Source organism: Bactrocera neohumeralis, chromosome 5 (genome assembly GCF_024586455.1).
Source record: "Bactrocera neohumeralis isolate Rockhampton chromosome 5, APGP_CSIRO_Bneo_wtdbg2-racon-allhic-juicebox.fasta_v2, whole genome shotgun sequence".
In the NCBI taxonomy this organism is placed as follows: Eukaryota; Metazoa; Arthropoda; class Insecta; order Diptera; family Tephritidae; genus Bactrocera; species Bactrocera neohumeralis.
In genome coordinates this window covers 34,891,369-34,916,959 of record NC_065922.1, presented here as the reverse complement: position 1 = coordinate 34,916,959, position 25,591 = coordinate 34,891,369, and the positions used below count along the sequence as shown (strand labels likewise).

Here is a 25,591-nt window from a genome sequence, read left to right as displayed (position 1 = left end):
TTTTTATCATACTTTTTATTTTTTTGTAACTATTTTCTATAATTATATTATAAATTATTATTTTTTGTTGCCACATGAGAAATTCAAAACTGTTTACCAAATTTTGTTGTCATTAAAACATTGCGTTTTTTTATTTCACTTCATATTTGTAAAAGATACGCACATCCTTTCTTTACTGTGCGATTAAGTGCGCATTTCTCAGGGAAGAATATATGAGGGAGCCCGAACAAGGACTCCCCGGACTTCTCTCCTATTTCAACAGAGTTCCTGAAAACTTGAAACACATCGACGCAAATGCCACTCGTGGCGTCTTTTTCTCTGCTCATATATCGACGAAGTAAGAAGGAGTCGTTGGAGAAGGGACACAGTGAGCTTTTTCATGGATGGGTCGAAGTTAGGATGGAAGGTTGGAGGCGGAGTTTTCTCTAAGGAGCTCTCCGGCAATCTTAGCTATAGTCTATCTCACCACTGTAGCATTTTTCAGGCAAAAGTGGTTGCTATCGAAAGGCGGTAGACGCCGCCTTTTTCTAGGAGGTTAGCATTTACTCCGACCGCATTTCGCTGACTATGTGCTCAAAGATAGTCAATTAGTGTCTGAGCTAGATTAGGAATGGGGCCGAGTTGAATCTCCATTGGCGTTTTGCGTTCTAGCACTCTGATCACTGATCAATGATATTGATATGAGTCTCCTGTGCAACTGGGACATCGTTTTGGTCTAGAGTAGAACACAGGAGATCTACTGAATTACTGGCTCTTAGTAACGTTCATCTTGTCGCAATTGTAGGGGTTCTTACTAGACTCTGTTCAATTGGTATCGGTCGTTAGTTGTCAAAGTGGTATGATGGAGGGTGAGGTGGAAACATCCATTTACTTTCTCCTCCATTATCCAGCCTTTCAAGAAAATCTCGGCAGTGTTATGTTTGACGAACTAGAAGACAGTCGAAATTGGCATTAGCTGTCTCAAAAAACTTGTGATAGGCCCAAGCGTTCTGCCGATTTGTAAGGATCTTATGATCTCTTATATTAAAGAACAACTTAGAACGCCGGTCAGAGCTGTCCAAGTAACTGCGGAGGTTTAAGGTTCTTTCTCAACTTCTACACATTAAGCTGATGATTCTCATTCATAATTATTTTGTAGTTATTAATAGCAAACAAGATAATATCCAAATCTAAAGACTTACTTTCATTCCAAATACATCTGATAAAAAATATGCCTGCTAACCAAACTAGCAAAGTCAAATAAAAATACCAAATTTTAGTCCGATCGAACTAAAATGATAACGTTGAATCTAATTTCGAACTTCGAAGGTAAATAATTCGATTGTGGAGGCGAACTTTGAAAAAAAGGATAGGTTTATTTTTTACTTTTTTACTCAAGCTTGGAGAAAAAATTAGTTTCCCAGATAAATTTCTTTTTTTCCACATAGTGTTACTTATAATATCTTCTTTAACTCACCCCCAAAAACATTATTTATCACTTGGTCCTCACTCCTCACTCATATTAACGATTTCTCTGTTTGTTGAGTTTAAATTTGATTGTTTGAAGCAATATTTATGTGTTTCGTTGCTCTCACGTGGGGTTTTAAGCTCCATTCTATCTTTGGATTGAGCAGACTGACTCGACATAATCCACATTTTTCATGGATAAATTTCTTAAATCGTGCCTCAGCATGATCTTTCTGTTAACGACAAACTTTAACTTTCGCTTAGCTGTGTTTACATAAAGAATCCATTAACTCTCATTAAGGTGAATATCCAGCATATCATACCCGAAATAGAACCAGAAAGTGTACCACAGGAAACTGGGTTGAAGGGATGAACTAGTGGCAAACCTGTCAAATAAGAACATTTGCTATTTCCACTAACTAAAACTCAATATGGACTACTATATGTAAATCATCATGAATGTGTTCCTAGCTAAAAAAATCGTTTTAATGAGATTTATCAAATTTGACACAAACTGGCAAAAAGAGGACTACATTTTCACATATTTTTATCCTGAGAAAAAATAGTATTTCAACACTTAATCTGATTTTCCATAAATTTGATATAACCGCTGAGACTAATTATTATAAGAGGATTGCACCGCGACCTTAGGTGTGCCCCTCCGTTGAGATGGTCTTCAGAGAAATTTTTTTTTTTCGGTTTCGCCTCATATTGGAGCGAACTTTTTCTAGATTGTTGCACAATTTCGACGTCATGTTCCTAAACCCACATCTCGTCACAAGTGATGGTGTAAAGTACTCAGCTAAGTTCTAAAGCATATTTTTTGCGCTCTCGACTCGACGTCGTTTTTGCTAAAGCTTCAGCTCTTTTGGTACGAGTCGAGAAATGACACGCTTTATACCCAAAATATGTTGTGTCAATCTGTAAGAAACCTTGAGGATCACTGCTATTTCTCTGATGTCCATGATGGTTTTCACTCACTGTTTCTAAAAAACTTTTTCGTCATAAGTCACTATAATATATGCTTGCTTAAGCATTTATGAATCCATCAATAAACATGTAAATATGTTGAATTTAATTTTAAAAGAATCGGCCGCAAATGAAAAGTTATTAACCTCTGACATTGATTTCACTGATCTTTCCATATCTTTTTATTTTAACTTATAAAGTGACACATAAATAAAAAAACACTAAAACGAATTATGGGCGTGAACGAAGTTAACACGAGTAGAAACGCCCATATGGTTTTTTAAGCACTAACACAATTACAGAAATAGAAAAAGAAAATATTCGGTACAAACGTTTGCTCGAGCCAACAAACCAATTAGAAAACGCGAACTAAATTTAGAAACGCCATTGAAATGAGAAGAATGCTAAGTGGGAAAGTGAGAGAGCCTCTATAAGTATCAACATGCTGAGGATCATACATCTCTGCGGGTGTGTGTATGAACACATATGTAAATACTTTCGCTGCGGATCACCACTGCTCAACGAGAAGATAATCTGCTTGAGACAAGAGCAGCATATAGCTTTGGTGTAAAAATAAGAAATGGGTGCAGGGGTGGAGATGGGAGTGCAGTTGCGGAGGTGTAGGGATGCTGCGTCGAAGAAAAAACGTCGCCTTTTCCAACAAGAATTTGAAAATAATTTCAGTAGTCAGTCGACTTTGGCATTGTTTAGTGTTTGCACAGCAATTAAGTTAATTAACTCATTTGTGTTTTTTGCTAATTGAATTAGGACGAGGAGCAAAAAAATAAATTGCCTGCAGAAAGACCAACATCAAATTAAAGCCACTGGGGAACTTGAAGAGTGAAATATAAAAACTAAAAAAAAAAAATTGCAATGAAAATATAAAAATAAAAAAGAAAAACAATTAAACTAAAAAACAAAAAAACAGTTAAATAAAAACAAAAACAATTCAGTAAAAAATACAAAAGCGGCAATCAAGTGCGTGGAAAGTGTTTTAATTTTTTCATTTACAAATATATGTACATAAAAATGTGCAAACCTATTGGGAGCCTAGCCGTGAAAAGTAAAATCACCAAAGTGGGAAATCAAAAGTGATTGTGCAAGCAATTACGACACTTCAACCGAAAGAGGTGAGCAACTGATTGCGCCGCCCAAAAAATCGCTGTTAAATTACGCAATCAAGTTGCTATCTGTACGCGTTGACCAAACTGGAGCAAAAATAAAATAAAGTAAAACAGAAAAAATAAAAATAATATAAAAAGTACGTCAACTGCAAAATAAAATACTCGAAATTAATACTGACAGCTAGTCAGCGTGGCGCACTGTGACGCCAGCAAAGTGTTACCATCCTCGTAGTTGCGCACCCCGCGAGCTAGTTCACTCCATGGCGTTGTGCTGTCGTCGCCAATAGAGATCGACAAATGTCCGTGCGACAATTTCGTTAATTAATTGACTAGTAATTGAATTAATGCACAAATAAACACACATACGCCAATAAACTTGCATACATAACGGCATAACGCTACTGCGCACATTTCTGCTTGTTTATATGTATGTCAGAGCATCGCCGCTGCAAGTTTGTAGTCCAGTCAGCGAAATTCGACACTGATTTGCGCTAATTTAATGAGTTTCACTTGTTAACCGCCGCACGCGTCTCCGCATATAACAGCTGCTCGCTCCTTCTCCGCTTATATCTCCTCGCCTGGCGCTTGTGTGTGTGTGTGTGACTGTATGGCAGTCATGCTTAACTATCACGAACCACAGCATCTACAACAACCACAGGCGATGCCACAATTGAGTGGCTCAATTGCTAACGCCGACAATTTCTATTACCCACAAACGGCGAACGTGCCCACGTTGACATTACATAACGCTAATAACGGTGGCGGTCGTGCTGTCACAGCAGCGTCGGCATTGTTGGCGTCGGCGTCAGCATCGTCGTTGGATCATCTGCACAGTCTGACGCAGCATAATGCATTTGCGGTACATAATTGCAATAATAGCAACAACACTAACAACAACAACAACACTAACAACTGCAATGCCAATACCATTAACATGAGCTCCGCCGCCGGTGATGGCACAGCTTATCGACAACAACAGCATCATCATCAACAACAAGAACATCATAATCATCATCACACACAGCAGCCGCAAACGGATCGAATTGCCGTTAGCGGCAATAGTAATATTGTTGGCTGCCGCAATTCCTGTTCACCCGACGAACTTACAAAAATCGAAGATAACTATCCTTTGCACGTTGTTGGCAGTAAACATTCGGAGAATGTGAAACGTTTTTCCGTGAACAATTTGTTGGAATTGGCTAATGATTGCCGCATTTCTGGTAAATTGCACCATCAGCATCAGCAGCAGCAGCAGCAGCAACAGGAGAATTTAGATGGTACGCAAATAAATGATCTAGGTGGGTTAATCTTCAGATAGTACATATTTATGTTTGCATATATGTAAGTATATCTATATGTATGTGCGCCTATGCTTATGTGAAATGTCTAGAAATATCTCTAATTCCTTTGGAAATTTCACCAAAATCTGGGTTTGCCGACGGCTTTTATATGTGTGTTTGTGATAGCAATCGAAAATGCATGGATAAATTAGTCTGTCTGTGGTAGTTTCATTCCTTTTTGTTGTCCAATGCTTGCAGATGACGGCATGAGAAAAAGTGCCGATTTTAGGTTATAAGTGTAGGTAATTAAGATTTGATGAGTCATTAAAAGCCCAATTTTCTATTTAGATTTCAGTTACTGGGTCATAGGCTCTAATAACGACAATAACTCAAATTATAGAAAATACTTCGCTAAATATACATATAAAGTCTCTTATGCATTTATGCTCAGAAAGGTTGGATACATAGTATGACATGATACAACACGTCAGTCGTTCTTCCTTTTCGCTGTTGGGCGCCAATTGGAGATTATAAGCGTAGGCAGGTACTTCTCCACCTGGTCTTTTCAACGGAACTCTTCCTCTTCCTCTGCTTCTTCAGAGCTGAAGTGTTATCATTCGGCTTAGCCGCTGTCGCTGTTCGCTGAACTATATCAATGTCGTAGTATATATATATCATACAGCTCATCGTTCCGTCGAATGCGATATTTGCCGTGACCAACTCGCAAAGAACCATAAATCTTCAGTAGAAACTTTCTCTCAAAAATTTGTAGGGCCGAATCATCAAATGTTGTCATCGTCCATGACTCTGCATCATATAGCAGGACGGAAATAATGTTTGACTTATAAAGTTTTGTTTTTGTTCGTCGAGAGAGGACTTTACTTCTCAATTGCCTACTCAGTCCGAAGTAGCACCTGTTGGCAATAATTATTTTGGAATTGAGGTTGGCGTTGTTGTTGGTGTTACTGCTGAATCCAAGATAAACCTTTTTTTTACGACCTCGAAGTTTTAACTGTCAACAGTGACTTGGGAGCCAAGTTGCGAGTGCGACGACTGTTTGTTTGATGACAGGAGATATTTCAATTTGCACTCGTTCACTACCAGACTCATTAACTTCGTTTTTTTGCCCAATCTGGAGAAAGCAGAACTATCGATGTCATCGGCGTACGCCAGCAGTTGTATACTTTTTTGGAAGATTTTAGCTTCTCTATACAGATCTGAAGCTCGAATTATTTTCTCCAGGACTAGATTGAAGAAATCGCATGATAGGAAGTCGCCTTGCCTGAAATCTCGTTTGGTATTGTACAATTCGAAAAGTCCTTCCCGATCTTGGTGGAGCTTTCGTTATTGATCCACATTAGTTTACACAGCTGTATTAGTTTTGCGGGTATATGGTATTACCGTAATCAAAGAGTAAGGTGAATTTGTTTATAAAATGTAATTTCTATATTTATTCTTTCGAATCGATTTCATCCCCTTCAAAGTAATACCGGTCCGATGAAACGCACTTTTGCCAACGCTTTTCCCAGTCCTCGAAATAGTCGGAATAGTCTTTTTCCAACATAGCAGTCTTCAAGACCTTCAAATATACGGGTTTCTTCTCCTCTATCGTATCAAAAAATCATTTCGACCTTGGACTTTTGAGTTCGCCGAATAGCCAAAATTTGCACGGGGCCAAATCAGGCATATACTTTTGAGTCGAGTTTTTGATAAATAAATCGCGAAGAACCAATGCAATATAAAATTGCAATTTTGACACCAATTGAGACTTGACGCGTTTGATAGACGAAACATTCATCAAAATAGTTTGGTCTGCACAAATGATATTTTACACTATCAGCGAGGTTTGAAATTGTTAATCGATAACTTTCAAGCACCTACTCTTTGATTGCTTGGCCGTGGTTGTCCACAGCGAGGTTCGTCATTACTTCGTTCTCGGCCCACTACGAACTCGTTGTACTTCTTATAAAGGTTTTTGTGCCATAGTTTGATCACCAAAGATCTTTAAATGTGCCCACATAAGAAAATTCATTCCTCAAACAAAAAGTGATACACGTTCTTTGCACAAAAAAGTTAACCATTTCAAAATCGAAAAAATTTTCTTTACAAAAACACGTGTAATTCGAAGATTATTACGAGTAAACCTTTTCACAAACGGATAAATCTTATAAACTGTGATACCAACATAGAAGATAAACTTACCAGCCTTTGTGTATTAGTCATTAAAATTTTACTTAGAACTAGTACAAATAATAAAATAAATAATTGTCCTCTGTTATTGAAAAATGTCGTTTTTTACGGAAAACAAGCGATTTGCTTTAATTGATTTTAAGATTAGTTATTCAAAAGAGAATTGAGAATTGTACAAATTCGTTGTTTTTTAAGAAATATGAGGGTGGACTAATAATTATTTAGACTTAACAACCGACATTACCTCAAGATACATTTAGTATCGTATAGAATATACCCGTAGACGGCTATTGTGTCAGCCGAACCGGAATCGTAATTTTTTGACCACCTGTGGAAGTCAAATAGGAGTTCGTAAAATAAAGGTCGATGATTCAAATCAATTTTTTGGAAGGAAAATTTCGCAATAAAATCAAAAGGCGTTTAGATACTGTGTATGCTGACACTTCCTCTTTGATGGTTTGGTGGTGATTCACTTAGTGCAATTACGCCGACTACTTGGAGAAAGTCGAAATGACAACTGGGCTCCGAATTATATGGACGATTCTATAACGAATTGACGAAAAATCGTCTGCATAGCAATGAATGGGTCTCAATTGGCAGGCTACGAATTGCTCAGATAGAAATATAATCGGGTTTTCGCCACGATGGATATATAGAAAACATATTTTTCAAACGGTTTAAAGAACTGGAGCACTGAAGAAAACTATGTGAAGGTATAGATCTCCATTATTCAAAAACTTTTGTTAGTATTGCAATATTTATCGGTCTGCTCTCTTAAATGTGATTACGTATTTAAATGTACATCTATAATTATTTATGAGTGTTTCGGTTACGTTTTGCATAATATGGTATAATGCACCTAACGGTTGTTTGTACCAGGCTAAACTCGTCCTAATTCATCAGCTAGTTTAGTAAAGAAGTAATGGATAATACAGGGTTTGTCTGGAAAGTAATAGGACTAAGTCAATTTAAAAAAATTTATTGAACCAATCGTTATATTTTTAAAAACTTGCAAAATAGGCTGCTTGCTTGCATGGAAAGTATTCTTGATCCTCTCTGTCGTCGCTCTTTTTCTTTCATCGGCCTTTTTAGGCAAGGAAACAAAAAAAACCCGTGGTCCATTACTCGTCACCTGTGATTACGTTATTCAAAAACTGGGTGAAATTACATTATCTGGTGATAACCCCGCCTACTCCTCATATAACAGTTCCGTTCCGTACAAGTGTGACGCATAAAAAATTAGGCGATTTTCGTGAATTTTTTTTAAAAGAAAGTACTATATTGAATGTTTCAACGTTCTATGGACGTAATAAAGTATATTCTTAGCTTTATTAAAAATTTTTTACAAAAATATTGAAAAATAACGGAGTTATGTGCTGTCTGCGGAAGTGCCGAAAAAAAGTGCCTCAATTGCTGGCATGATTCCGGTCGAATGAGTAGCTAAAACAAAAAAATTCAAAATGTTTATTAAACTTAAATTTTTTTCTATTTTATTTTCTATACAATGAACTACGATCTTTGAAAAATATCAAAAATTAAGAAAATGCCGTAATTTTGAAAAAAAAAATGGTTTTTTTACGAAAAAAATGGTTGTTTTTTTAATGCCAAATTGACAATTTTCAACCAATCAAAGATCGTAGTCCATTGTATACCAAATGTATTCAACTATACCCAGTTTTAATTTGAAGCTGATCGGTAGATTTCTCGTTGAGTTATGATGTCAGCAATTTTGAAAAGTGTAGTTTCGAGAAAAACGCGTTTAAAGTTTCACTTATATATGTTTGCACCTCTGAGCGGTCGCTGTTTAGAACGCTGCCATTCAAAAACTATTCAAAATACGACCTTGCCGATTTCTCAAAGAAAAAACAATTTTTTTTGAAAGTGTCACACTGGTATAGCCCCTTAAATTAGTAGTAAAATGTTCCGATGCGCAAACAAATGTAATCAAATTACTACCACGTCTACTTTTCCTATAACCCAATTTTAAATTCCATCTTTCACTTTCTAAAATGCAAATCAAGCGCCAATGAATGTCTTAGGATACTTTTTTTTCTCAAATAGTGCAATTAAAGTAGGCCACTCTATAACAAAAAAGTGTCCGAAACGGACCAAAACTATTCAAGTCCACAGTTACCGAATATGTGGTTAAAAGGTCAATTACGGACCTTCTATCGAAAATATCGGTCAATCTGTCCTATTATGGAAATTCGGAGAGAACTTTATCCTAATAATTGTATGCCTTCATGTCCAAAATGGGTTGAATTGAATCAATAATTTCTTTACCCCCATATTCCTAATAGAGAGATTTTTGAACTTCCGCTTAACTTTACATCGGATATGTGGTCAAATATGTGAGTTATTTTTATAAAAAAAGAGGCAGCATGTTTTTCTAATAACGATACAGCTTTATACCAAAATGGATAAAATCGAGCGAAAACTTACCCCTTATAACTTGCAAAGCTTATGCACCTGAAGTTATTTCTCTGGCTTTGACCCTGGCAAGTTACAAGAATGTGAAATGTTCGGTTACAGCCGCTCTTTGCCCTTTTTTATTGACTTTTTTTTTGTTTTTTTGTACCTATTATACCTTTGCAGAAAATGCTTAATACATTATTACTTTGAAATGGCAAATTGCTTACTTTCCAAGCAGAAATATTCTGAATCTGATCAGTTCATGGCCATGGTCACACCTACATCGAATATGACGAAAGGAACCGATAATGTGACCTTAAAGCATCTTAAATTTCTCCCAACACTAACATTCCTACATTTTCAGGTAGAAAATTTCTAGCTCAAGTTCAAAATTTGGTTTGAGTTCGATGAAGTGGAGTCATTAACACAAAATATAATTTGTTGGAAGCCTTTAGTGATACAGTAGAAGGTGCGCGAAATTATTGAAAAGCACAACAATTTGTCACCTGCATCACCTTTGCGCATTCTGCTGTACGTACAGTCATATATGTGGTATATGCCTGTACATAATATAGTCAGAATATTGCTCACGCACACTATTAAGTGCATTTCCACTCCACTCGACTAGCAGCGGAAAGCAGTCATTTGAACCGTACAAAAAACTAAAAATTCCAACATTCTCACAAATGACATAATGTTAATTCGTGTTGACAGTGCCGGCTGCTGCTGACAGCCAGAAAGGCAACCGGCAACCAGCAACTAGCGCAGCCACAAGAGCAACCGCAAGCGAAACAATACGAACACATACGCAAATTGGGAGGAAATTCAACTAAAAGTCTGGGCAAAAAAGTTCACTTTGTGTGGAAACTGACGCCATATACCATGCATATACATATATACATATGTATGCACCTACACATTTGTATATACAAGATTGCTCTGTTTGTTTAAACTTTTTGGCTGTTAGTGAGACTTTTGCATTAGAATTTTTAACTTTTGCTAAAACCGAATTCGTCTGTAATAACTGTAAACTTTTCCCTTTTTGTATTTTAATTCTATAGCATATTTGTAGTTGTTGTTTGTTTTTGATACCCGTCATCGCGCTTGCATTCATGGTACTACGCGTGCAATCTCATTCTTGCTTCTTGCTCTTTTATGGCGCAACTTTATACCCAAGTGACTTGTTGCTACTGGTGACTGCAGCAAACAATGCATTGCAACAACAACTGCAACACACTTATTTTTGCTAGATATATGCACGTAGATGCGCTCTTTGCTGCTGTCACGGCATTTTCAACGTCCAAGTTAATTTAGTTTGAGTCGCATGCCGCATGTGCAACGATGCAACACAAGGTGTATCCTTTTCAAATGTTGCCACACTCATGTAGTCGCTTGTCGGTTTTATTCACTATGGTTTCTAGTATCTTCTGGTGTGCATTGCACTTTATTTGGTGCTTCTCCCCACTTGAAATTTCACTTTTTATACGCTTCTGTTTCATTGAGCATTTGCTTGGAGCGGTTTCTATGTTGTTGTTCGCTACTCGTTTTTCGATCTCTGTATTTATTTGTTCAGTTTCTTTTAAGGAAGCTCCACTTAAAGGGTAGCAATTTCTGTGGCGCACTCGTTTTTTATGCGATCCCACATTATTTTGACAGACAACAATCCCTCAGAGGCTATAGTGCTCTGCTTGTGGTTTTTTATGGCACACACAGCCCATATAAAAACTAAACAACAACAACAAAAGCGCGCTTCGTTATAGCTACTTATTTGTGGTGGTGATAGGGTGATGTTTGAAGTTTGGTGACAAATTGGCATCACTTGTGATGTGACAGATTTATTTTGTGCTGCGTCGCTTTGATGGAGTTTTTTATACCTCCCAGCCTCGTACACATGTACATATATGTGTTTATTTATAATCATCTGCAAGAAGCAGTATTTCGAATTTACATTTAATTTGTTTTTTACTTCTCCGCAATTTGTAATTAACTGAATTATTGTCTCTATAAAAAGTGTTAAATATATTTGTGTAGTTTGTGGGTGTCTTTTTTAAGTGCCATTGATGTACTCATTTGCCTACCGTGAATATTCTGAGTTTTTTTTTTTATGAGGATTTAAATTACTCAGTCAGTCAATACTCGTGGAAACTTATTTTACTTCCTTTTCTAATTTTATATCCTAAGCTCTATAGAATATGGCTGTCATACAAATTAAATGATCTAAATTAAGTTCTTATATAGAAAAATCTTTTTTATTTGACAAATTATCTTCCATAAATAAGGAGTGAATTATTGTCAAAAACAACATTATAATCTTCTAGCATAATGTTCTGATTGAGTGTAGTGTTCTGATCTGACTACTATAACATATCGTTCCCATACAAACTTACCGATCAAAATCGTGCTTTGTATGGAAAACTTTGTTTTAACGCGTGTTGTTTTGCTCCAAGCCCTGAATCGAAGCGGGATTATCCGCATAGACTTTAGACTTTACATATCCCCACAGGAAAATGTCTAACGATATGAAATCATACGATCTTGGTGGTGTTCACCAAGCGATGTGCTCTCAATAAATATCTCGATTGGTGCGATGTGTGGGAAGTGGCGCCGTCATGTTGAAAGCAAATGTCGCTGAGATCACAATCAGTTATTATGGTGCGATAACGGTCACCATTAACGGTTACGTTCCCACCAGCATCATTTTCGAAAAAATCTTCTTCTTCTTAATTGGCGTAGACACCGCTTACGCGATTATAGCCGAGTTAACAACAGCGCGCCAGTCGTTTCTTCTTTTCGCTACGTGGCGCCAATTGGATATTCCAAGCGTAGCCAGGTCCTTCCAACGGAGTGGAGGTCTTCCTCTTCCTCTGCTTCCCCCGGCGGGTACAGCGTCGAATACTTTCAGAGCTGAAGCGTTTCCGTCCATTCGGACAACATGACCTAGCCAGCGTAGCCGCTGTCTTTTAATTCGCTGAACTATGTCAATGTCGTCATATATCTCGTACAGCTCATCGCTGCATCGAATGCGATATTCGCCGTGGCCAACGCGCAAAGGACCATAAATCTTTCGCAGAACTTTTCTCTCGAAAACTCGCAACGTTGACTCATCAGTTGTTGACATCGTCCAAGCCTCTGCACCATATAGCAGGACGGGAATTATGACTGACTTATAGAGTTTGGTTTTTGTTTGTCGAGAGAGGACTTTGCTCTCAATTGCCAACTCAGTCCGAAGTAGCACCTGTTGGCAAGAGTTATCCTGCCTTGGATTTCTAGGCTGACGTTGTTGGTGGTGTTTACGCTGATTCCAAGATAGACGAAATTATCTACGACTTCAAAGTTATGACTGTCAACAGTGACGTGAGTTCCAAGTCGCGAGTGCGACGACTGTTTGCTTGATGACAGGAGATATTTCGTCTTGCCCTCGTTCACTGCCAGACCCATTTGTTTTGCTTCCTTGTGTAGTCTGGAGAAAGCAGAACTAACGGCGCGGGTGTTAAGGCCGATGATATCAATATCATCGGCATACGCCAGCAGCTGTACACTCTTATAAAAGATGGTACCTTCTCTACTAAGTTCTGCAGCTCGAACTATTTTCTCCAGAAGCAGGTTGAAAAAGTCACACGATAGGGAATCGCCTTGTCTGAAACCTCGTTTGGTATCGAACGGCTCGGAGAGGTCCTTCCCGATTCTGACGGAGCTTTTGGTGTTGCTCAACGTCAGTTTACACAGCCGTATCAGTTTTGCGGGGATACCAAATTCAGACATCGCGGCATAAAGGCAGCTCCTTTTCGTGCTGTCGAAAGCAGCTTTGAAATCGACGAAGAGCTGGTGTGTGTCGATTCTTCTTTCACGGGTCTTTTCCAAGATTTGGCGCATGGTGAATATCTGGTCGGTTGTTGATTTTCCAGGTCTGAAGCCACACTGATAAGGTCCAATCAGTTTGATGACGGTGGTCTTTAATCTTTCACACAATACGCTCGATAGAACCTTATATGCAATGTTGAGGAGACTAATCTCACGGTAGTTGGCGCAGATTGTGGGGTCACCTTTCTTATGGATTGGGCATAGCACACTTAAATTCCAATCGTTGGGCATGCTTTCGTCCGACCATATTTTACAAAGAAGCTGATGCATGCTCCTTATCAGTTCTTCGCCGCCGTGTTTGAATAGCTCGGCCGGCAATCCGTCGGCCCCTGCCGCTTTGTTGTTCTTGAGGCGGGCAATTGCTATTCGAACTTCTTCATGGTCGGGTAATGGAACGTCTGCTCCATCGTCATCGATTGGGGAATCGGGTTCTCCTTCTCCTGGTGTTGTGCGTTCACTGCCATTCAGCAGGCTGGAGAAGTGTTCCCTCAATAATTTAAGTATGCTCTGGGCATCAGTGACTAGATCACCTTTGGGGGTTCTACAAGAGTATGCTCCGGTCTTGAAACCTTCTGTAAGCCGCCGCATTTTTTCGTAGAATTTTCAAGCATTACCCCTGTCGGCCAGCTTATCAAGCTCTTCGTACTCACGCATTTCGGCCTCTTTCTTCTTCTGTCTACAAATGCGTCTCGCTTCCCTCTTCAACTCTCGGTATCTATCCCATCCCGCACGTGTAGTGGTCGATCGTAACGTTGCGAGGTAGGCAGCCTGTTTTCTCTCCGCTGCGACACGGCACTCCTCGTCGTACCAGCTGTTCTTTTTCACTTTCCGAAAACCAATGGTTTCGGTTGCAGCTGTACGTAAGGAGTTCTTTGGTCACATCGTCCTTCTCTTCCGTCGGGGCGTGGGCGCAGATCAGCGATATGTTGAAGAACCTCGCTTTGATGCGGATTGTGGCTAGACGTTCATTCACTGCAGTGAAAAAATAAGGACCGATGATTCCACCGGCCCACAAATCACCCCAAACCGCGGTTTTCTTTTCTGGATGAAATGACAGCTCTTGAATCTCTTGGTGTCGATCTTCGCCCAAATTAGACATTTTTGCTCGTTTGCACACCCATTGAAATGGGCCGAAAACGTCGGATATTCATGGAACTTTTCAAGAGCCCATAAAGCGAAGCGATGTCGCCTGGGAAGGTTGACCGACTTCAGATCATATACTGCTTGTATTTTATACGTCAATTTAAGATCTCGACCCAAAAGACGCCAAGTCGTTCCATAAGTCAGTCCGATTTGCTGCGAACGGCACCGAATCGACTCTTCACGGTGTTCATGCACACTCTCTTCTAAGACTGCTATATCTTCTTCACCGCGTGCTGGACCGAATAGACCGGTCGAACATTATCAAATAATGAATATCAAGATGGGTGATGGTGTTGCATATATTTCGCTTAGTTGGCCGATTATGTTGACCATAAATTGAGCGAAGCACCCGAAACACATTCTTTACAGAACGTAAATTTTCGTAAGAAAGTTGAACGATTTGTATACGTTGTTCAGGCGTAAGTCTTTTCATGATGAAATGCCAAACAATACTAAACAAAAATAACATTATAGCTTGACACGACTCATGCGTGATCTGTCAAATGAAGACCATTGATGCCCTTTATTATCCATATTGTACAGATCGGACATCTATAGCATATTGCTATAAATGTTTTTTACACCCTTTTATAATAAAAGAAATGCTTCTGTGAATTGTATTACACCTTCGGTACAGCCAAAGTTCACGTTTTCTCTTCGATATTGCTTCCCTTTAGCTCACTTAACTTTACATACACATATACTCTCACACATTTTGGTTGTGAACAGCAGTCAGTTGTTTCCGTCGCAACTCATCAAAATTGAGACATATCATATCAAGCGTGTAAGTAATACGTCAACGTTTGTGAATTGCCGCGAATTGCCGCCCAGGTTATTATGCACAAAGGATTCGCCGCAAAAATATTTGTTTGATGGTTGTGATATTCCCCTTTCCATAGCGGATTTATTGCAGAAACTGTCAGAAAACACTTAATATTAAATATGAATAGCAAATCTTGTAGAACTTCGCAATCATTATAAAGTCGGCAAGGAGTTCAATTATATTTAAGTTTACCTAAGATTGACTATTTCAGATTTTCTTATTTAAATTCAGAAAATCTTTTCGCTCGTTGTCCTGTACTCCTTAGGACAGTATATCATCTTATCTTCTACTATATGTATTTGATCATATAAAAAATACTTTACATTGCGTAGTATTTTCCAAGAGAAATAATATTTTCAACCTGATAATTTCGAGAATCCGTAGGGCAACTGGCCTTTCGAAGTATCAATCAACTTCATAATTAGGCCTTTTTAAACTCTATGTGCGACCTCTTATTGCACTTTATATTACTTGGATTTCTTAATTGTGGAGAAAAAATACGAGACTCGCCTTATTTTATAGATATACATATATTGAAGACCTATCCATAACACTGGCCAAACTCCTCATAGATAAATTCACAATTTCTTTAAATTCATTTTTTACTCGCCTCATCTCCCCTCTCGAAATGTCAACTCTGTTGCTTTTATGTTGACAGCTCGGTTATGCGCCGCTGTCAAATCAGAATCACAAGCACCGCCTTTCAAAAATTGCCCACATATGGCGCGTGTGTGTGCAACGATTTATCATTATGCGCACAGATATTCTGTGTCGGCAAGCACAACAACAACAAAAAATCTACAACGCACAATTCAAGTGGCTGTCGGCGTGACTTCCCACAGCGAACGAGATGAATAATTAAATTTTAAAGAGCACTAAATTTTCACCTAATTATAAATCATCATCGTTTTGTATGTTTTTTTTCGTTCGTTCGGATTTTCAGCCCCTGCTTTCGAGCAATGTCGACTGCCGACCGCTGTTTGTTGGCTGCCTCCTTCACATTGTTTTGAGTTATGCGCGTTCCGGCGTAATTTGTGTCATCGCATGGATCAGTGACATTTCATTTGGCGGTTCCTTGACAAGCGCTGCTCGTATGACTTTTTGCTACTGGGCATAAACTCGTATTATAGTTTGGAATTTATGTGAATTTATTTATGTTTATCATATTTCGTAGTAGTTTCGCGGTTTCAGTAATCTGCTAATTATTTCAGTTCCTGATAATAGTAAAATAGTGGTTTAATGCATATAGTACATAAAAATAACAAGCAGTCCAATTTTGTGTATAATAAATAAAATCATTCAGAATTAAATAAAATACCTTTGTGATTCCCAAAAGTTAGTTTAAAGTCAAAATTTACTGCTAAATACTTCAGTTTAAACAATATTTATTTAATAAATAAGTAAGGAAAATTTACCTCGGTTGTAACCAAACTCTTTATACTCACGCAACTTGTAAGGATCAAAGCCCTGATATATTTTCCGAATTGGCAAAAATTGGTACTGAAAAACTGTGTTGAAATAGTTCCCTATACGATATTCTATGAATTTATGAAAAGAATTTCAATCATATTTGGTGACTTATGAACGTAATTTATAAGTTAGAGACTCAATTAGTTCATTACTGTAATTTGCTTCTTGTGTGGTACTTGTATAATTATATTATAATCAACTTAGTTAACTCAAAACGAATTAAATATAATTTTAGGGACGGCTTTTAATATATTCGGTATATATTGGGTATACGAGGTATGTTCAAAAACTGACGGGTATTTTCGTTTTTTGAAAAAAAAAGAAAAAAAAAATTATGAATGGCTTTTACCTCTTTCAGCCCTTTAAGATTCTCTTTATTTTTGGAAATAGCAAAAGTCACACGGGACCATGTCTAAAGAATATGAAAGCTACGGAAACATTACAGCATTGTTTTTTGCACAAGAATTTAGGAACAATCAACTAAGTGTGAGCTTTTAACAAACGAATACCGCAAAAAAGTTGGAATTGAACTCTCCCCAAACCAGTGATGTTTTAATTTTAAAATAACCATTATTTTTTAACACACCTTGTCTGAGATCAATGATAAGTCATTATATTATGGTATGAAGTTTAAACTATTTTTTTATATTCAGTGCTAATCCACATAATTTTAAGAAAACATTTCCATTTAACTTCGTTACTCATATCATTAATGATATGGTATGAAGTTTAAACTATTTTCTTTTTATATTCAGTGCTAATCCACATAATTTTAAGAAAACATTTCCATTTAACTTTGTTACTCATATCATTTATATGACACATATTGATCCATGTTTAAAGTACATATAAGTTCAAATGGAAGTTCGAAAGTTATAATATTAGGTATGTTTAGGGTTTCCCTACCCCTATTTTGCCCATTTTTTACACAAGGAAAAATTATTGCGGGAAAAAGATGTTATCAGAATTGTACATATACGCTATCAGAAGGCATGAAAACTAATTGTCCGATTTTTACCATACTCGTATAGCACACTTCGGAGGCAACATTTTTCCTAAGAAATATTCTGAAATCTTACCTATATATACCGTAAAGAGAAAGAATTACATAGATATGCACTACTTTAAAGCTCTGTTACATAGCCTATGAGATTTTCGATATCGCTAACGATATCAAAATAACGTTATGCACCACACTTAGTTAAAATTGGTTGAGCAGTTTCTTAGGTAATGCATTTCATATGAAAAGCGGGTATTATTTACACTGATTTCTATGAAACCTTTCTGCATCATATAAGTTGTAGAATTTAATGCTTCTGATGTACTTATCTAGTGAGTTATTGCACCTTTGGTAGTTTTCAACATAATCGATCTATGGGGGTGGGCTTGGTTATCATTTGATTTCATACATTTTTTCCATTGTGTGAAAGGGCTTAACAACCCTTGTTCTTCTTAGCAAGTGTGGTTGGAAAGGCGAAAAATATAGAAGTTTGTGAGGTACAGACATTATACCTATTAAGGGTGCCTCGCCCACAATTTGCGAGAAAGTAAATTCCATGAAATATATGAAAGAAATTATTAGTTCGGCGATTGTAGGGAATTGAATAAATTAAATTTTGGACCAATTCATGGATTGTTGCAACTTCATCCTTCAATGTTTTTATGTCTAAGTCGTAGGCAAGACTTTTTCAAATTCGTATGCGTTTGCTTCTAAAGGGTGATCCATTTCGAGGTCTCCTACTTATTTAAAGAAATAACACAAAAATTTAAAATTTAATGAGAAATATTTAGTAACATTCTTTGGCATTTATTTTTTGATGATTATCTCTTTCAAATGTTGGCCGCGGCTATGTCTCGGATAGCCCATCCGTTGAGTCCAATTTTCGATGACTCGTTCGAGCATTTCGATTGGTAACTTGCGAATGACACACGTGATATTTTGCTCCAAGCCCTGAATCGAAAAGGAATATTCCACATAGGCTTTAGATTCATCGCTCAATAAATGTATTGATCACGAGCTTCAATTTCAGACATCAAATAGTCGGTTATCATGGCGCGATAATGGTCGCCATTGGCGGTTATGTTCTCACCGGCATAATTTTTGAAGAAATACGGAGCGATGATTCCTGCAAATCACACAAAACCGTTGTTTTTTCTGGAGGAAATGACAGCTCTTGAAACTCTTCAGGTCACTCTTCACCCCAAATGCGGAAACTTTGAAGTTTTGTTTACATACCCCTTGAGCCAGAAGTATACCACACTTTTCAACAGCCTTTGGGAAGGTTGAGCGATGTCAGTTCTTGCACAAGCTGTATTTTGTATGCTTCTAATTTAAGATCTCGACGTAGTATGCGCCAAGTCGTTCCATACGTCAATCCGAGTTGCTGCAAACGGCGTCGAAACAACTCTCCACTGTATTCGTTTATACTCACAGCTACTGCTGCTATATTTTCTGCACCCCGTGCTGGACGTGGACGTGGTCTTTCGGTCGAATATTATTCAATAATAAATGCTGGGTCCAAGATGAGTGATGATGTTGCGCATAGTACGCTCAGTAGGCCGATTATGTCGACCATAAGTAGAGCGAAGCGCACCAAATAAATTTTTTACAGAACGTGAATTTGCGTAATAATTGTTGAACGATTTGTAGATGTTGTTCAGGCGTAAATTTTTCCATGATGAAATGCCAAACAATATTGAACAAAAATAACTTGATAGCTTGACACGACTCACGCGTGATCTGTCCAAAAAAGGCTATTGAAAAAATTAACATTTTTTCGATTAAAAATTATTTCTCTCGCAGGGGTTTGTTTTCAAATCAAGTCCAACTAATTGTCATCTAATTTATTATAATTTAACAATAGTAAGATTATGCAAAATTTAAGAAGGCTCTAATCCAAAGAGCTAAGTCTACTGATTCTACACAAAACCGTCATAAAGTTTGGGAAAATTTACTTTGTAAAAACCGTATAAAAAATTTAGCGCTAATAGTGTATATAAAATTTGCCAAAATTTAAGCATTGAAACAAAGTGCAAAAATTACCGGGCTTCGCGGATGCGAACACATATATAAATCTAACATACTTTTATGGAGCAATCGTAAAAGCAGCTGAGAATTAAAAGATAGCAGATGCCTAGAAATGCTTTTAGAAAATCAATTAGTTTAGTTAAAGAGCGCAAAATCGTACTGAAATATTAAATTGAAATACATAAGGTAATGCTAGACATTTTTATGCCCCAATGAGCTATTAAACATGTGCTACTACTACTAAATATTTGACAAACATACATATTTTCCAGCAAATGTGAACACTAAATCATTATTTTACGAGTTTTTAATTCGATTACCAAATGAAATTGCCTTGCGGTGCGCTAATGGTCTACCAAGTACCGTTAAGTGTGAAATTAAATGAAAGAAATTCTCGCTAAAATTTATATGAAAACCAGAAAGTGAAAGTATTAAAGAGATATATTCAAGAGAAATGCACGAAAAACTATTTAAGGATCTGTTGTTATGTATGTGTTTGCGTGTGTGCTTGTCGTCAGCTGGCGAAAGGTGTTAAGTGAGTAATAACAAAATCAAGTTATTTGCTATACCGTGCGGTGGCAAGCGTGACAATTGACCATTTGTTGTTATTGTAGTTGGTGCTGTCGTCTGAGAGGTTGTAAACATGCTGTGCAACTAGACGGCAAAATTTAATGATTCACCGCAACGGCACAATGAAATTGACAACGACCATTGACACATAAAATCACATTTGATGTGTCCTCTGGCGCTCGCTCGCCAAATGCTGACGCGTCGTAAAAATCTTAATGTGTTGTAAACGACACAATGGCGTGGCTGATAGTGTGGGTGTGCGTACGGAGCTATATTTTCTAAGTCACATAGATGTGGTGGTCATTTTCCCCTAATGTGTAATTTGAGCTTTGATTTGAAGATGCTCACACTACGTGGAATTGATTTAATGTTTACGATGCTACTACTTGTGAGTACATACATACGTATGTATACAAGTATATGGCTGGCATACACATCCACTTGAGAAGAGGAATTTATTGCTTTCTTAAATGTAAAATAATGCGTGGAAAATTTTCAATAGTACACTTAATTTCGTATATAAGGATGTTTTTCTGTGCGAGTTAGTGGAACAAAGAATAGAGATATCGACATTTGAAGGTATAAAACCTTTGGAAACAAGTAAGGAAGGGCTTAGTTCGGGTGTAACTGAACATTTCATACTCTTGCAACCTGCCAGGAAATGCCAGCAAATGATTCTATCCGAATATCTATAATATGTATATTCTATAATATATATCACAGATGGATAGGTTTTGTCGGTATCGGTTGAGTAGGTTCTGAGATATGACTTTCATCGAAATGTCAATTTTTGACCCCGGCTCCTATAAAGACTTCTTGACTCATTGCAAGTGTAAAATTCAATGCCTCTGTAATATTTATTTATTGATTTCTCGCAGGATTCTCCTTAAATTTGAATTATATATTTGACATATTGGCCGATATTTTCGGTCACAAATTAACTATAGGCCCTGGGAAACACATATTCAGTACCTAGCTTAAACACTTTTGGTTCCATTTGGTAAATTTTTTGTCGAAAGGTGATTTCCTTCAAAGGTTTTCGTGCTAAGTTTTATCTCGTTATATAACGAAGGTTATTGTCCACGAAATTGCTCTCAATTTTTTCAAAGAAATTCGTGTACCAAGTTTTATTACGATACATAAATTTTTATGTAAGTTACAGCTTGAATAGACACACAAACGGACGCACGGATGAACAGACGGACAGACAGGCATCCAGATTTCAGCTCGTCTTAGGTTTTAGTTTTAGGGGATACAAACATATCATATTTTGGCAACTAACGGATTTTCAATAAAGGCCCTACAAAAGTATTCCTGTGAAAGTACATTCGATGCCATTATATATGGAACTCGATTTCTTTTACATGGCCACCATGGGTACGTTTGCCGAAGTCCAGACGCTGAACCCAATTTTCGATGGTTTTCTAGAATAAATCGACCGATACTGCTGCAATTTCCCGTTTGATATTCGTATTCATCAATCGTCGCTGGTTTGTTGGCAGAGACCATAGACTTGACGTAGCCCTACAGGAAATAGTCCAATGACGTCAAATCGCATGACTGAGACGACCAAATGACTCAGCCATTTCATGAGATAACATGTTCACCAAACTTGGTTTTCACTAAATCGATTGTCACATTCGCATGTGGCGCCGTCTTGTTCGAAACACATGTTGTCCAAGTCCATATCACCCAATTCGGGCCAAAAATATTTGGTTATCATTCAAGCCGGTCTTGATCATTACAGAAGAAGTACATCCCAATGACGTAAGTTTTTCGAGATGCAATGGTAACTCGTGGAATAGGTGTGGATTGCTGTCTGACTAATAACGCATATTTTGGTTATTGACGAAGCCATTCAGCCAGAAATGAGCCTCATCGCTGAACATGATTTTTCGATGAAAATTCGGTGGTCAAGCGCCTCGTCTAGCGTCGATTTCATCTTGTATGGATATATGTAGGCTAAGATCTTTTCGTAAAATTTGACAGATTTAGGTCTTCCTCAATTGATGCGCTAGCGGCAGCAATATTCTCGACACCATGGGCACTTCTTTGTCTCACTGGCACGGAAACATTTGGATTCAGATTTTTCTACTAGACACTCAATTGTAGATCTAACAGGACGATTATGACGACCATAAATTGGACGTAGCGCTCTTAAAGTTAAGGCTACTGACTCCAAATTTCGGTAGTAAATTTTAATAATTTCGACTCGTTGGAACGTATATATTTCCATGATGATATGGCAAACATTACTGAAGAGGTCTATTTTTGTAGAGTCCCTATTGAAAAACCCGTTATTTACCGAATGAACTTAAATTTTAAAAGTATTTTGAAATATGCGCACATTCGATGAAAACAAAATTCGATTTTTTTTTTTAGTTCACGAGTGGATATAATCCTGTAAGTTAGTCGATGTCGTATTTAACAAGACCTTTTTTATAGCAGCCAGTTCTAAGTATTATTCATAGTTCAGCATTTTCTCTTAAAAATATTACTCGCAGCTGTGTACAAAATAGAGTTCGAAAAAGTTTTTCATGAATGTGTATTCTTAAAATCGACATTTTATTAAATTCAGACTATCATGACGGCACGAATCTAACTACTGACACCTTCTGAGTTTTTTCTTTATTGGAAACACATGCCTTCTACTCTGTCGTAAACACACATATTTTTCAAAAGGATCGTATAAATTACGCCATGATCTCTCCGTCGGCATCCCGTTTAATCTTATTATTCTTTGGCTTTCGCAGCGTAAAAGCCGCCGCAGTAGTATTTTAAAAGGCTCAATATTTAAATTTACAGATGATAGTTTCCGTAGCAGCAATGACGACTACCCCGATGCATCCAATTTAATGGAGCTTACACACACAGTGGCGGTGCAGCGTCAAAATTCACAACATCACCTGCCGAATTCGCACACCTCGCACATGTTGCACCAACACAGTGAACAACAACAAATGCATACACAACATTCACAGCACGTTGCACCGCCGCCACCCATAACGTCGGCTCAACAGCAACAACATTCACGTAAGCCACGTCGCAATCGAACTACGTTCACCTCTGGCCAATTGACTGCATTGGAGAAGGTCTTCGAACGTACTCACTACCCGGACGCATTCGTGCGCGAAGAACTGGCCAACAAAGTAGGACTAAGTGAGGCACGTGTACAGGTGGGTGTCTGTACTAACAAAATCGCAAATGAAATTTTAATACCTGCACATGCGATGAATACATTTATGCACTTTTCTCAAAATTCACTCACTTCCACTTCCATATCCACAACTACTGCCATTTACTCTTTGCTTCTTATACGTCTGTCTGTTCTGTCATAGGTATGGTTTCAAAATAGACGCGCCAAATTTCGCCGCAATGAACGGAGCTCTACGTGTGGCCGCTCCATATTGGCGAGTACGCCACAACCAGTGCCACCCATCAGCGTCACGCACAAATTCGATAAAGCCATCGCCGGTAGTGGCAGCGCTGGTGGATTTTTTCATCAGCAAATGGATCATGCGGCCGCAGCGGCAGCCGCTTACACTTTGAGCTTTCCAACACTTGGCATGTATTCAACGGCAGCAGTAGCTGCCGCTGCTGCAAAAAATTATGCAAATTCCTATAATGCATTTGGCAGTGGACCAGCGGTTGGTGCTACTGTGGATGGACTCACCGGTGCCGGGGGTGGTGGAGGTGGCGGCTGTGGCTTCTTTGGTTCTTCGAATTATTGCGCGCCTGCTACTGGTTATCAACACAGCTATGCAACATTGCGGTATAAGGGAGCTCAAGGATTTTAGCGCTATGAAATGAAATGTTAAGAGAAGCTGCAGATAAGTGAATAAAAAGTACAACTTAGTTAAATTTTCATTAATATACTTAAGGAGATTCGTTCAATAAAATATTTATTTAATATTATCTATTATGCGCACTGTACGTAAAACGAATGCAAATGATTTTTATTGGATTTTGTGAAGAAGGCATGCAAAAGGATTTGAAAATTATTAAGAAATCAGTGGGAGATGTACTTTCTAGTAATCTATAAGTCTCTGGAATATTGAATTTGGTGTCATCTTAAGGCTTTCGCTGCTAATTTTTGCTAGTGAAAACAATAAGAGGAAGTGAATAAAGAACTTTTCACCAGCGGAATATATTTTGTTACTGAAAAAGCCTTTGCTACTGTTAAAGCCTTATTAACTGAGTGTGACCTCCATGTCCAAGCTGCCCTTTTGTTTGGAAATTTAGATGGAGATCATTTGCTTAATAAATTCTGCTCGCTATGAAAAAAAATGTTTATATTTAACATTTATGCCTCTACATTTGTAATATTGTGGGCAAAAAATAGTAAGAGGTTTTCATTTAAATTTCGCTAGAAAACTCATTTGTCGAAATATTTTTTCTGAAGTACATAAAGTGAATGCGGCGAGTGAGTGAAATTATTCAACAAAGAAGATAATTTTTTGTCGCGAGCAAGTGTTTTGATCGGCACAAATTATTTAAAAAGGGTCGAGAACGCGTTGACGATGAACCAAGTCCAGAATGGGCATCAACATCAACTGATGAACCGCATGTCTATAAAATAAAAGAATTGGTGCTTGAGAATCGACAATTAACATTCAGAGATCTTACTGGCGTCGTTGGAATATCGGAAGGATCAATGAAAACCAGTTTGAACGATCATTTGGGTCTAAGGAAAGAGAAAGCACAATTGGTTTCAAAAAAACTCAATTTAATCGCAAAACAGCGCAGCGTTAACGTCTGTGAAACTATGCTTTCCGGCTACCTGTATGTCATGAAAAGTATTATTACAGGCGATGAGTCTTGAATTTATGCTATGATCTGGAAACAGACGATCAATCGGTCGAATATTGTGGCAAAGGTGAGCCGAAGCCGAAAAGATCACGTCAAAGCAGGTCACAAAACAAGGTTATGTTGACCGTTTTTTTCGATTATCGAGGTGTAGTGTACTACAACGACCGCTCCGGGGAAACCGTTTTGAGTCAATCGAAGCCACTATGTGCATTGAAAGCTATTCCGGAAATTGACTTTAACAACTGTTTCGAGAATTGGAAACAACGTTGACACAAGTGAATTGGGACAAAAGTGATTACTTGGAGGGGAATTTTTTTTAATAGCTATAGCTGTTTAAAACTCATCGAATTGGCACGAAATCAACTAATGAACACTTTTACTGTATTTCGTAAATTTTCAATATAATTTTCATTACGAAGGCAACTCCAATACATTGATATTGTTGACCCTAAACCATAATTTTGTC

The 25,591-nt window shown here is 37.7% G+C and overlaps 2 protein-coding genes across 3 annotated transcripts in view; both read left to right on the top strand.

Moving 5' to 3' along the window:
* The window catches only part of LOC126759849 (uncharacterized), a 690,051-nt gene that overhangs the window by 306,847 nt on the left and 357,613 nt on the right, over positions 1–25,591 (top strand). The gene's annotated exons all lie outside the window — the stretch shown is intronic.
* Positions 3,063–24,231, top strand: LOC126759840 (protein kinase 4). 2 transcript variants are annotated; one of them, XM_050474998.1, is made up of 3 exons: positions 3,063–4,816; positions 23,122–23,492; positions 23,655–24,231. In XM_050474998.1, the coding sequence occupies exons 1-3, from the start codon at positions 4,147–4,149 to the stop codon at positions 24,111–24,113; spliced, it is 1,500 nt and encodes a 499-aa protein (XP_050330955.1). In that variant the 5' UTR covers positions 3,063–4,146; the 3' UTR covers positions 24,114–24,231. The 2 variants fall into 2 exon arrangements, with proteins under 2 accessions (XP_050330955.1, XP_050330954.1); XM_050474997.1 differs by having other exon boundaries at positions 3,064–4,837.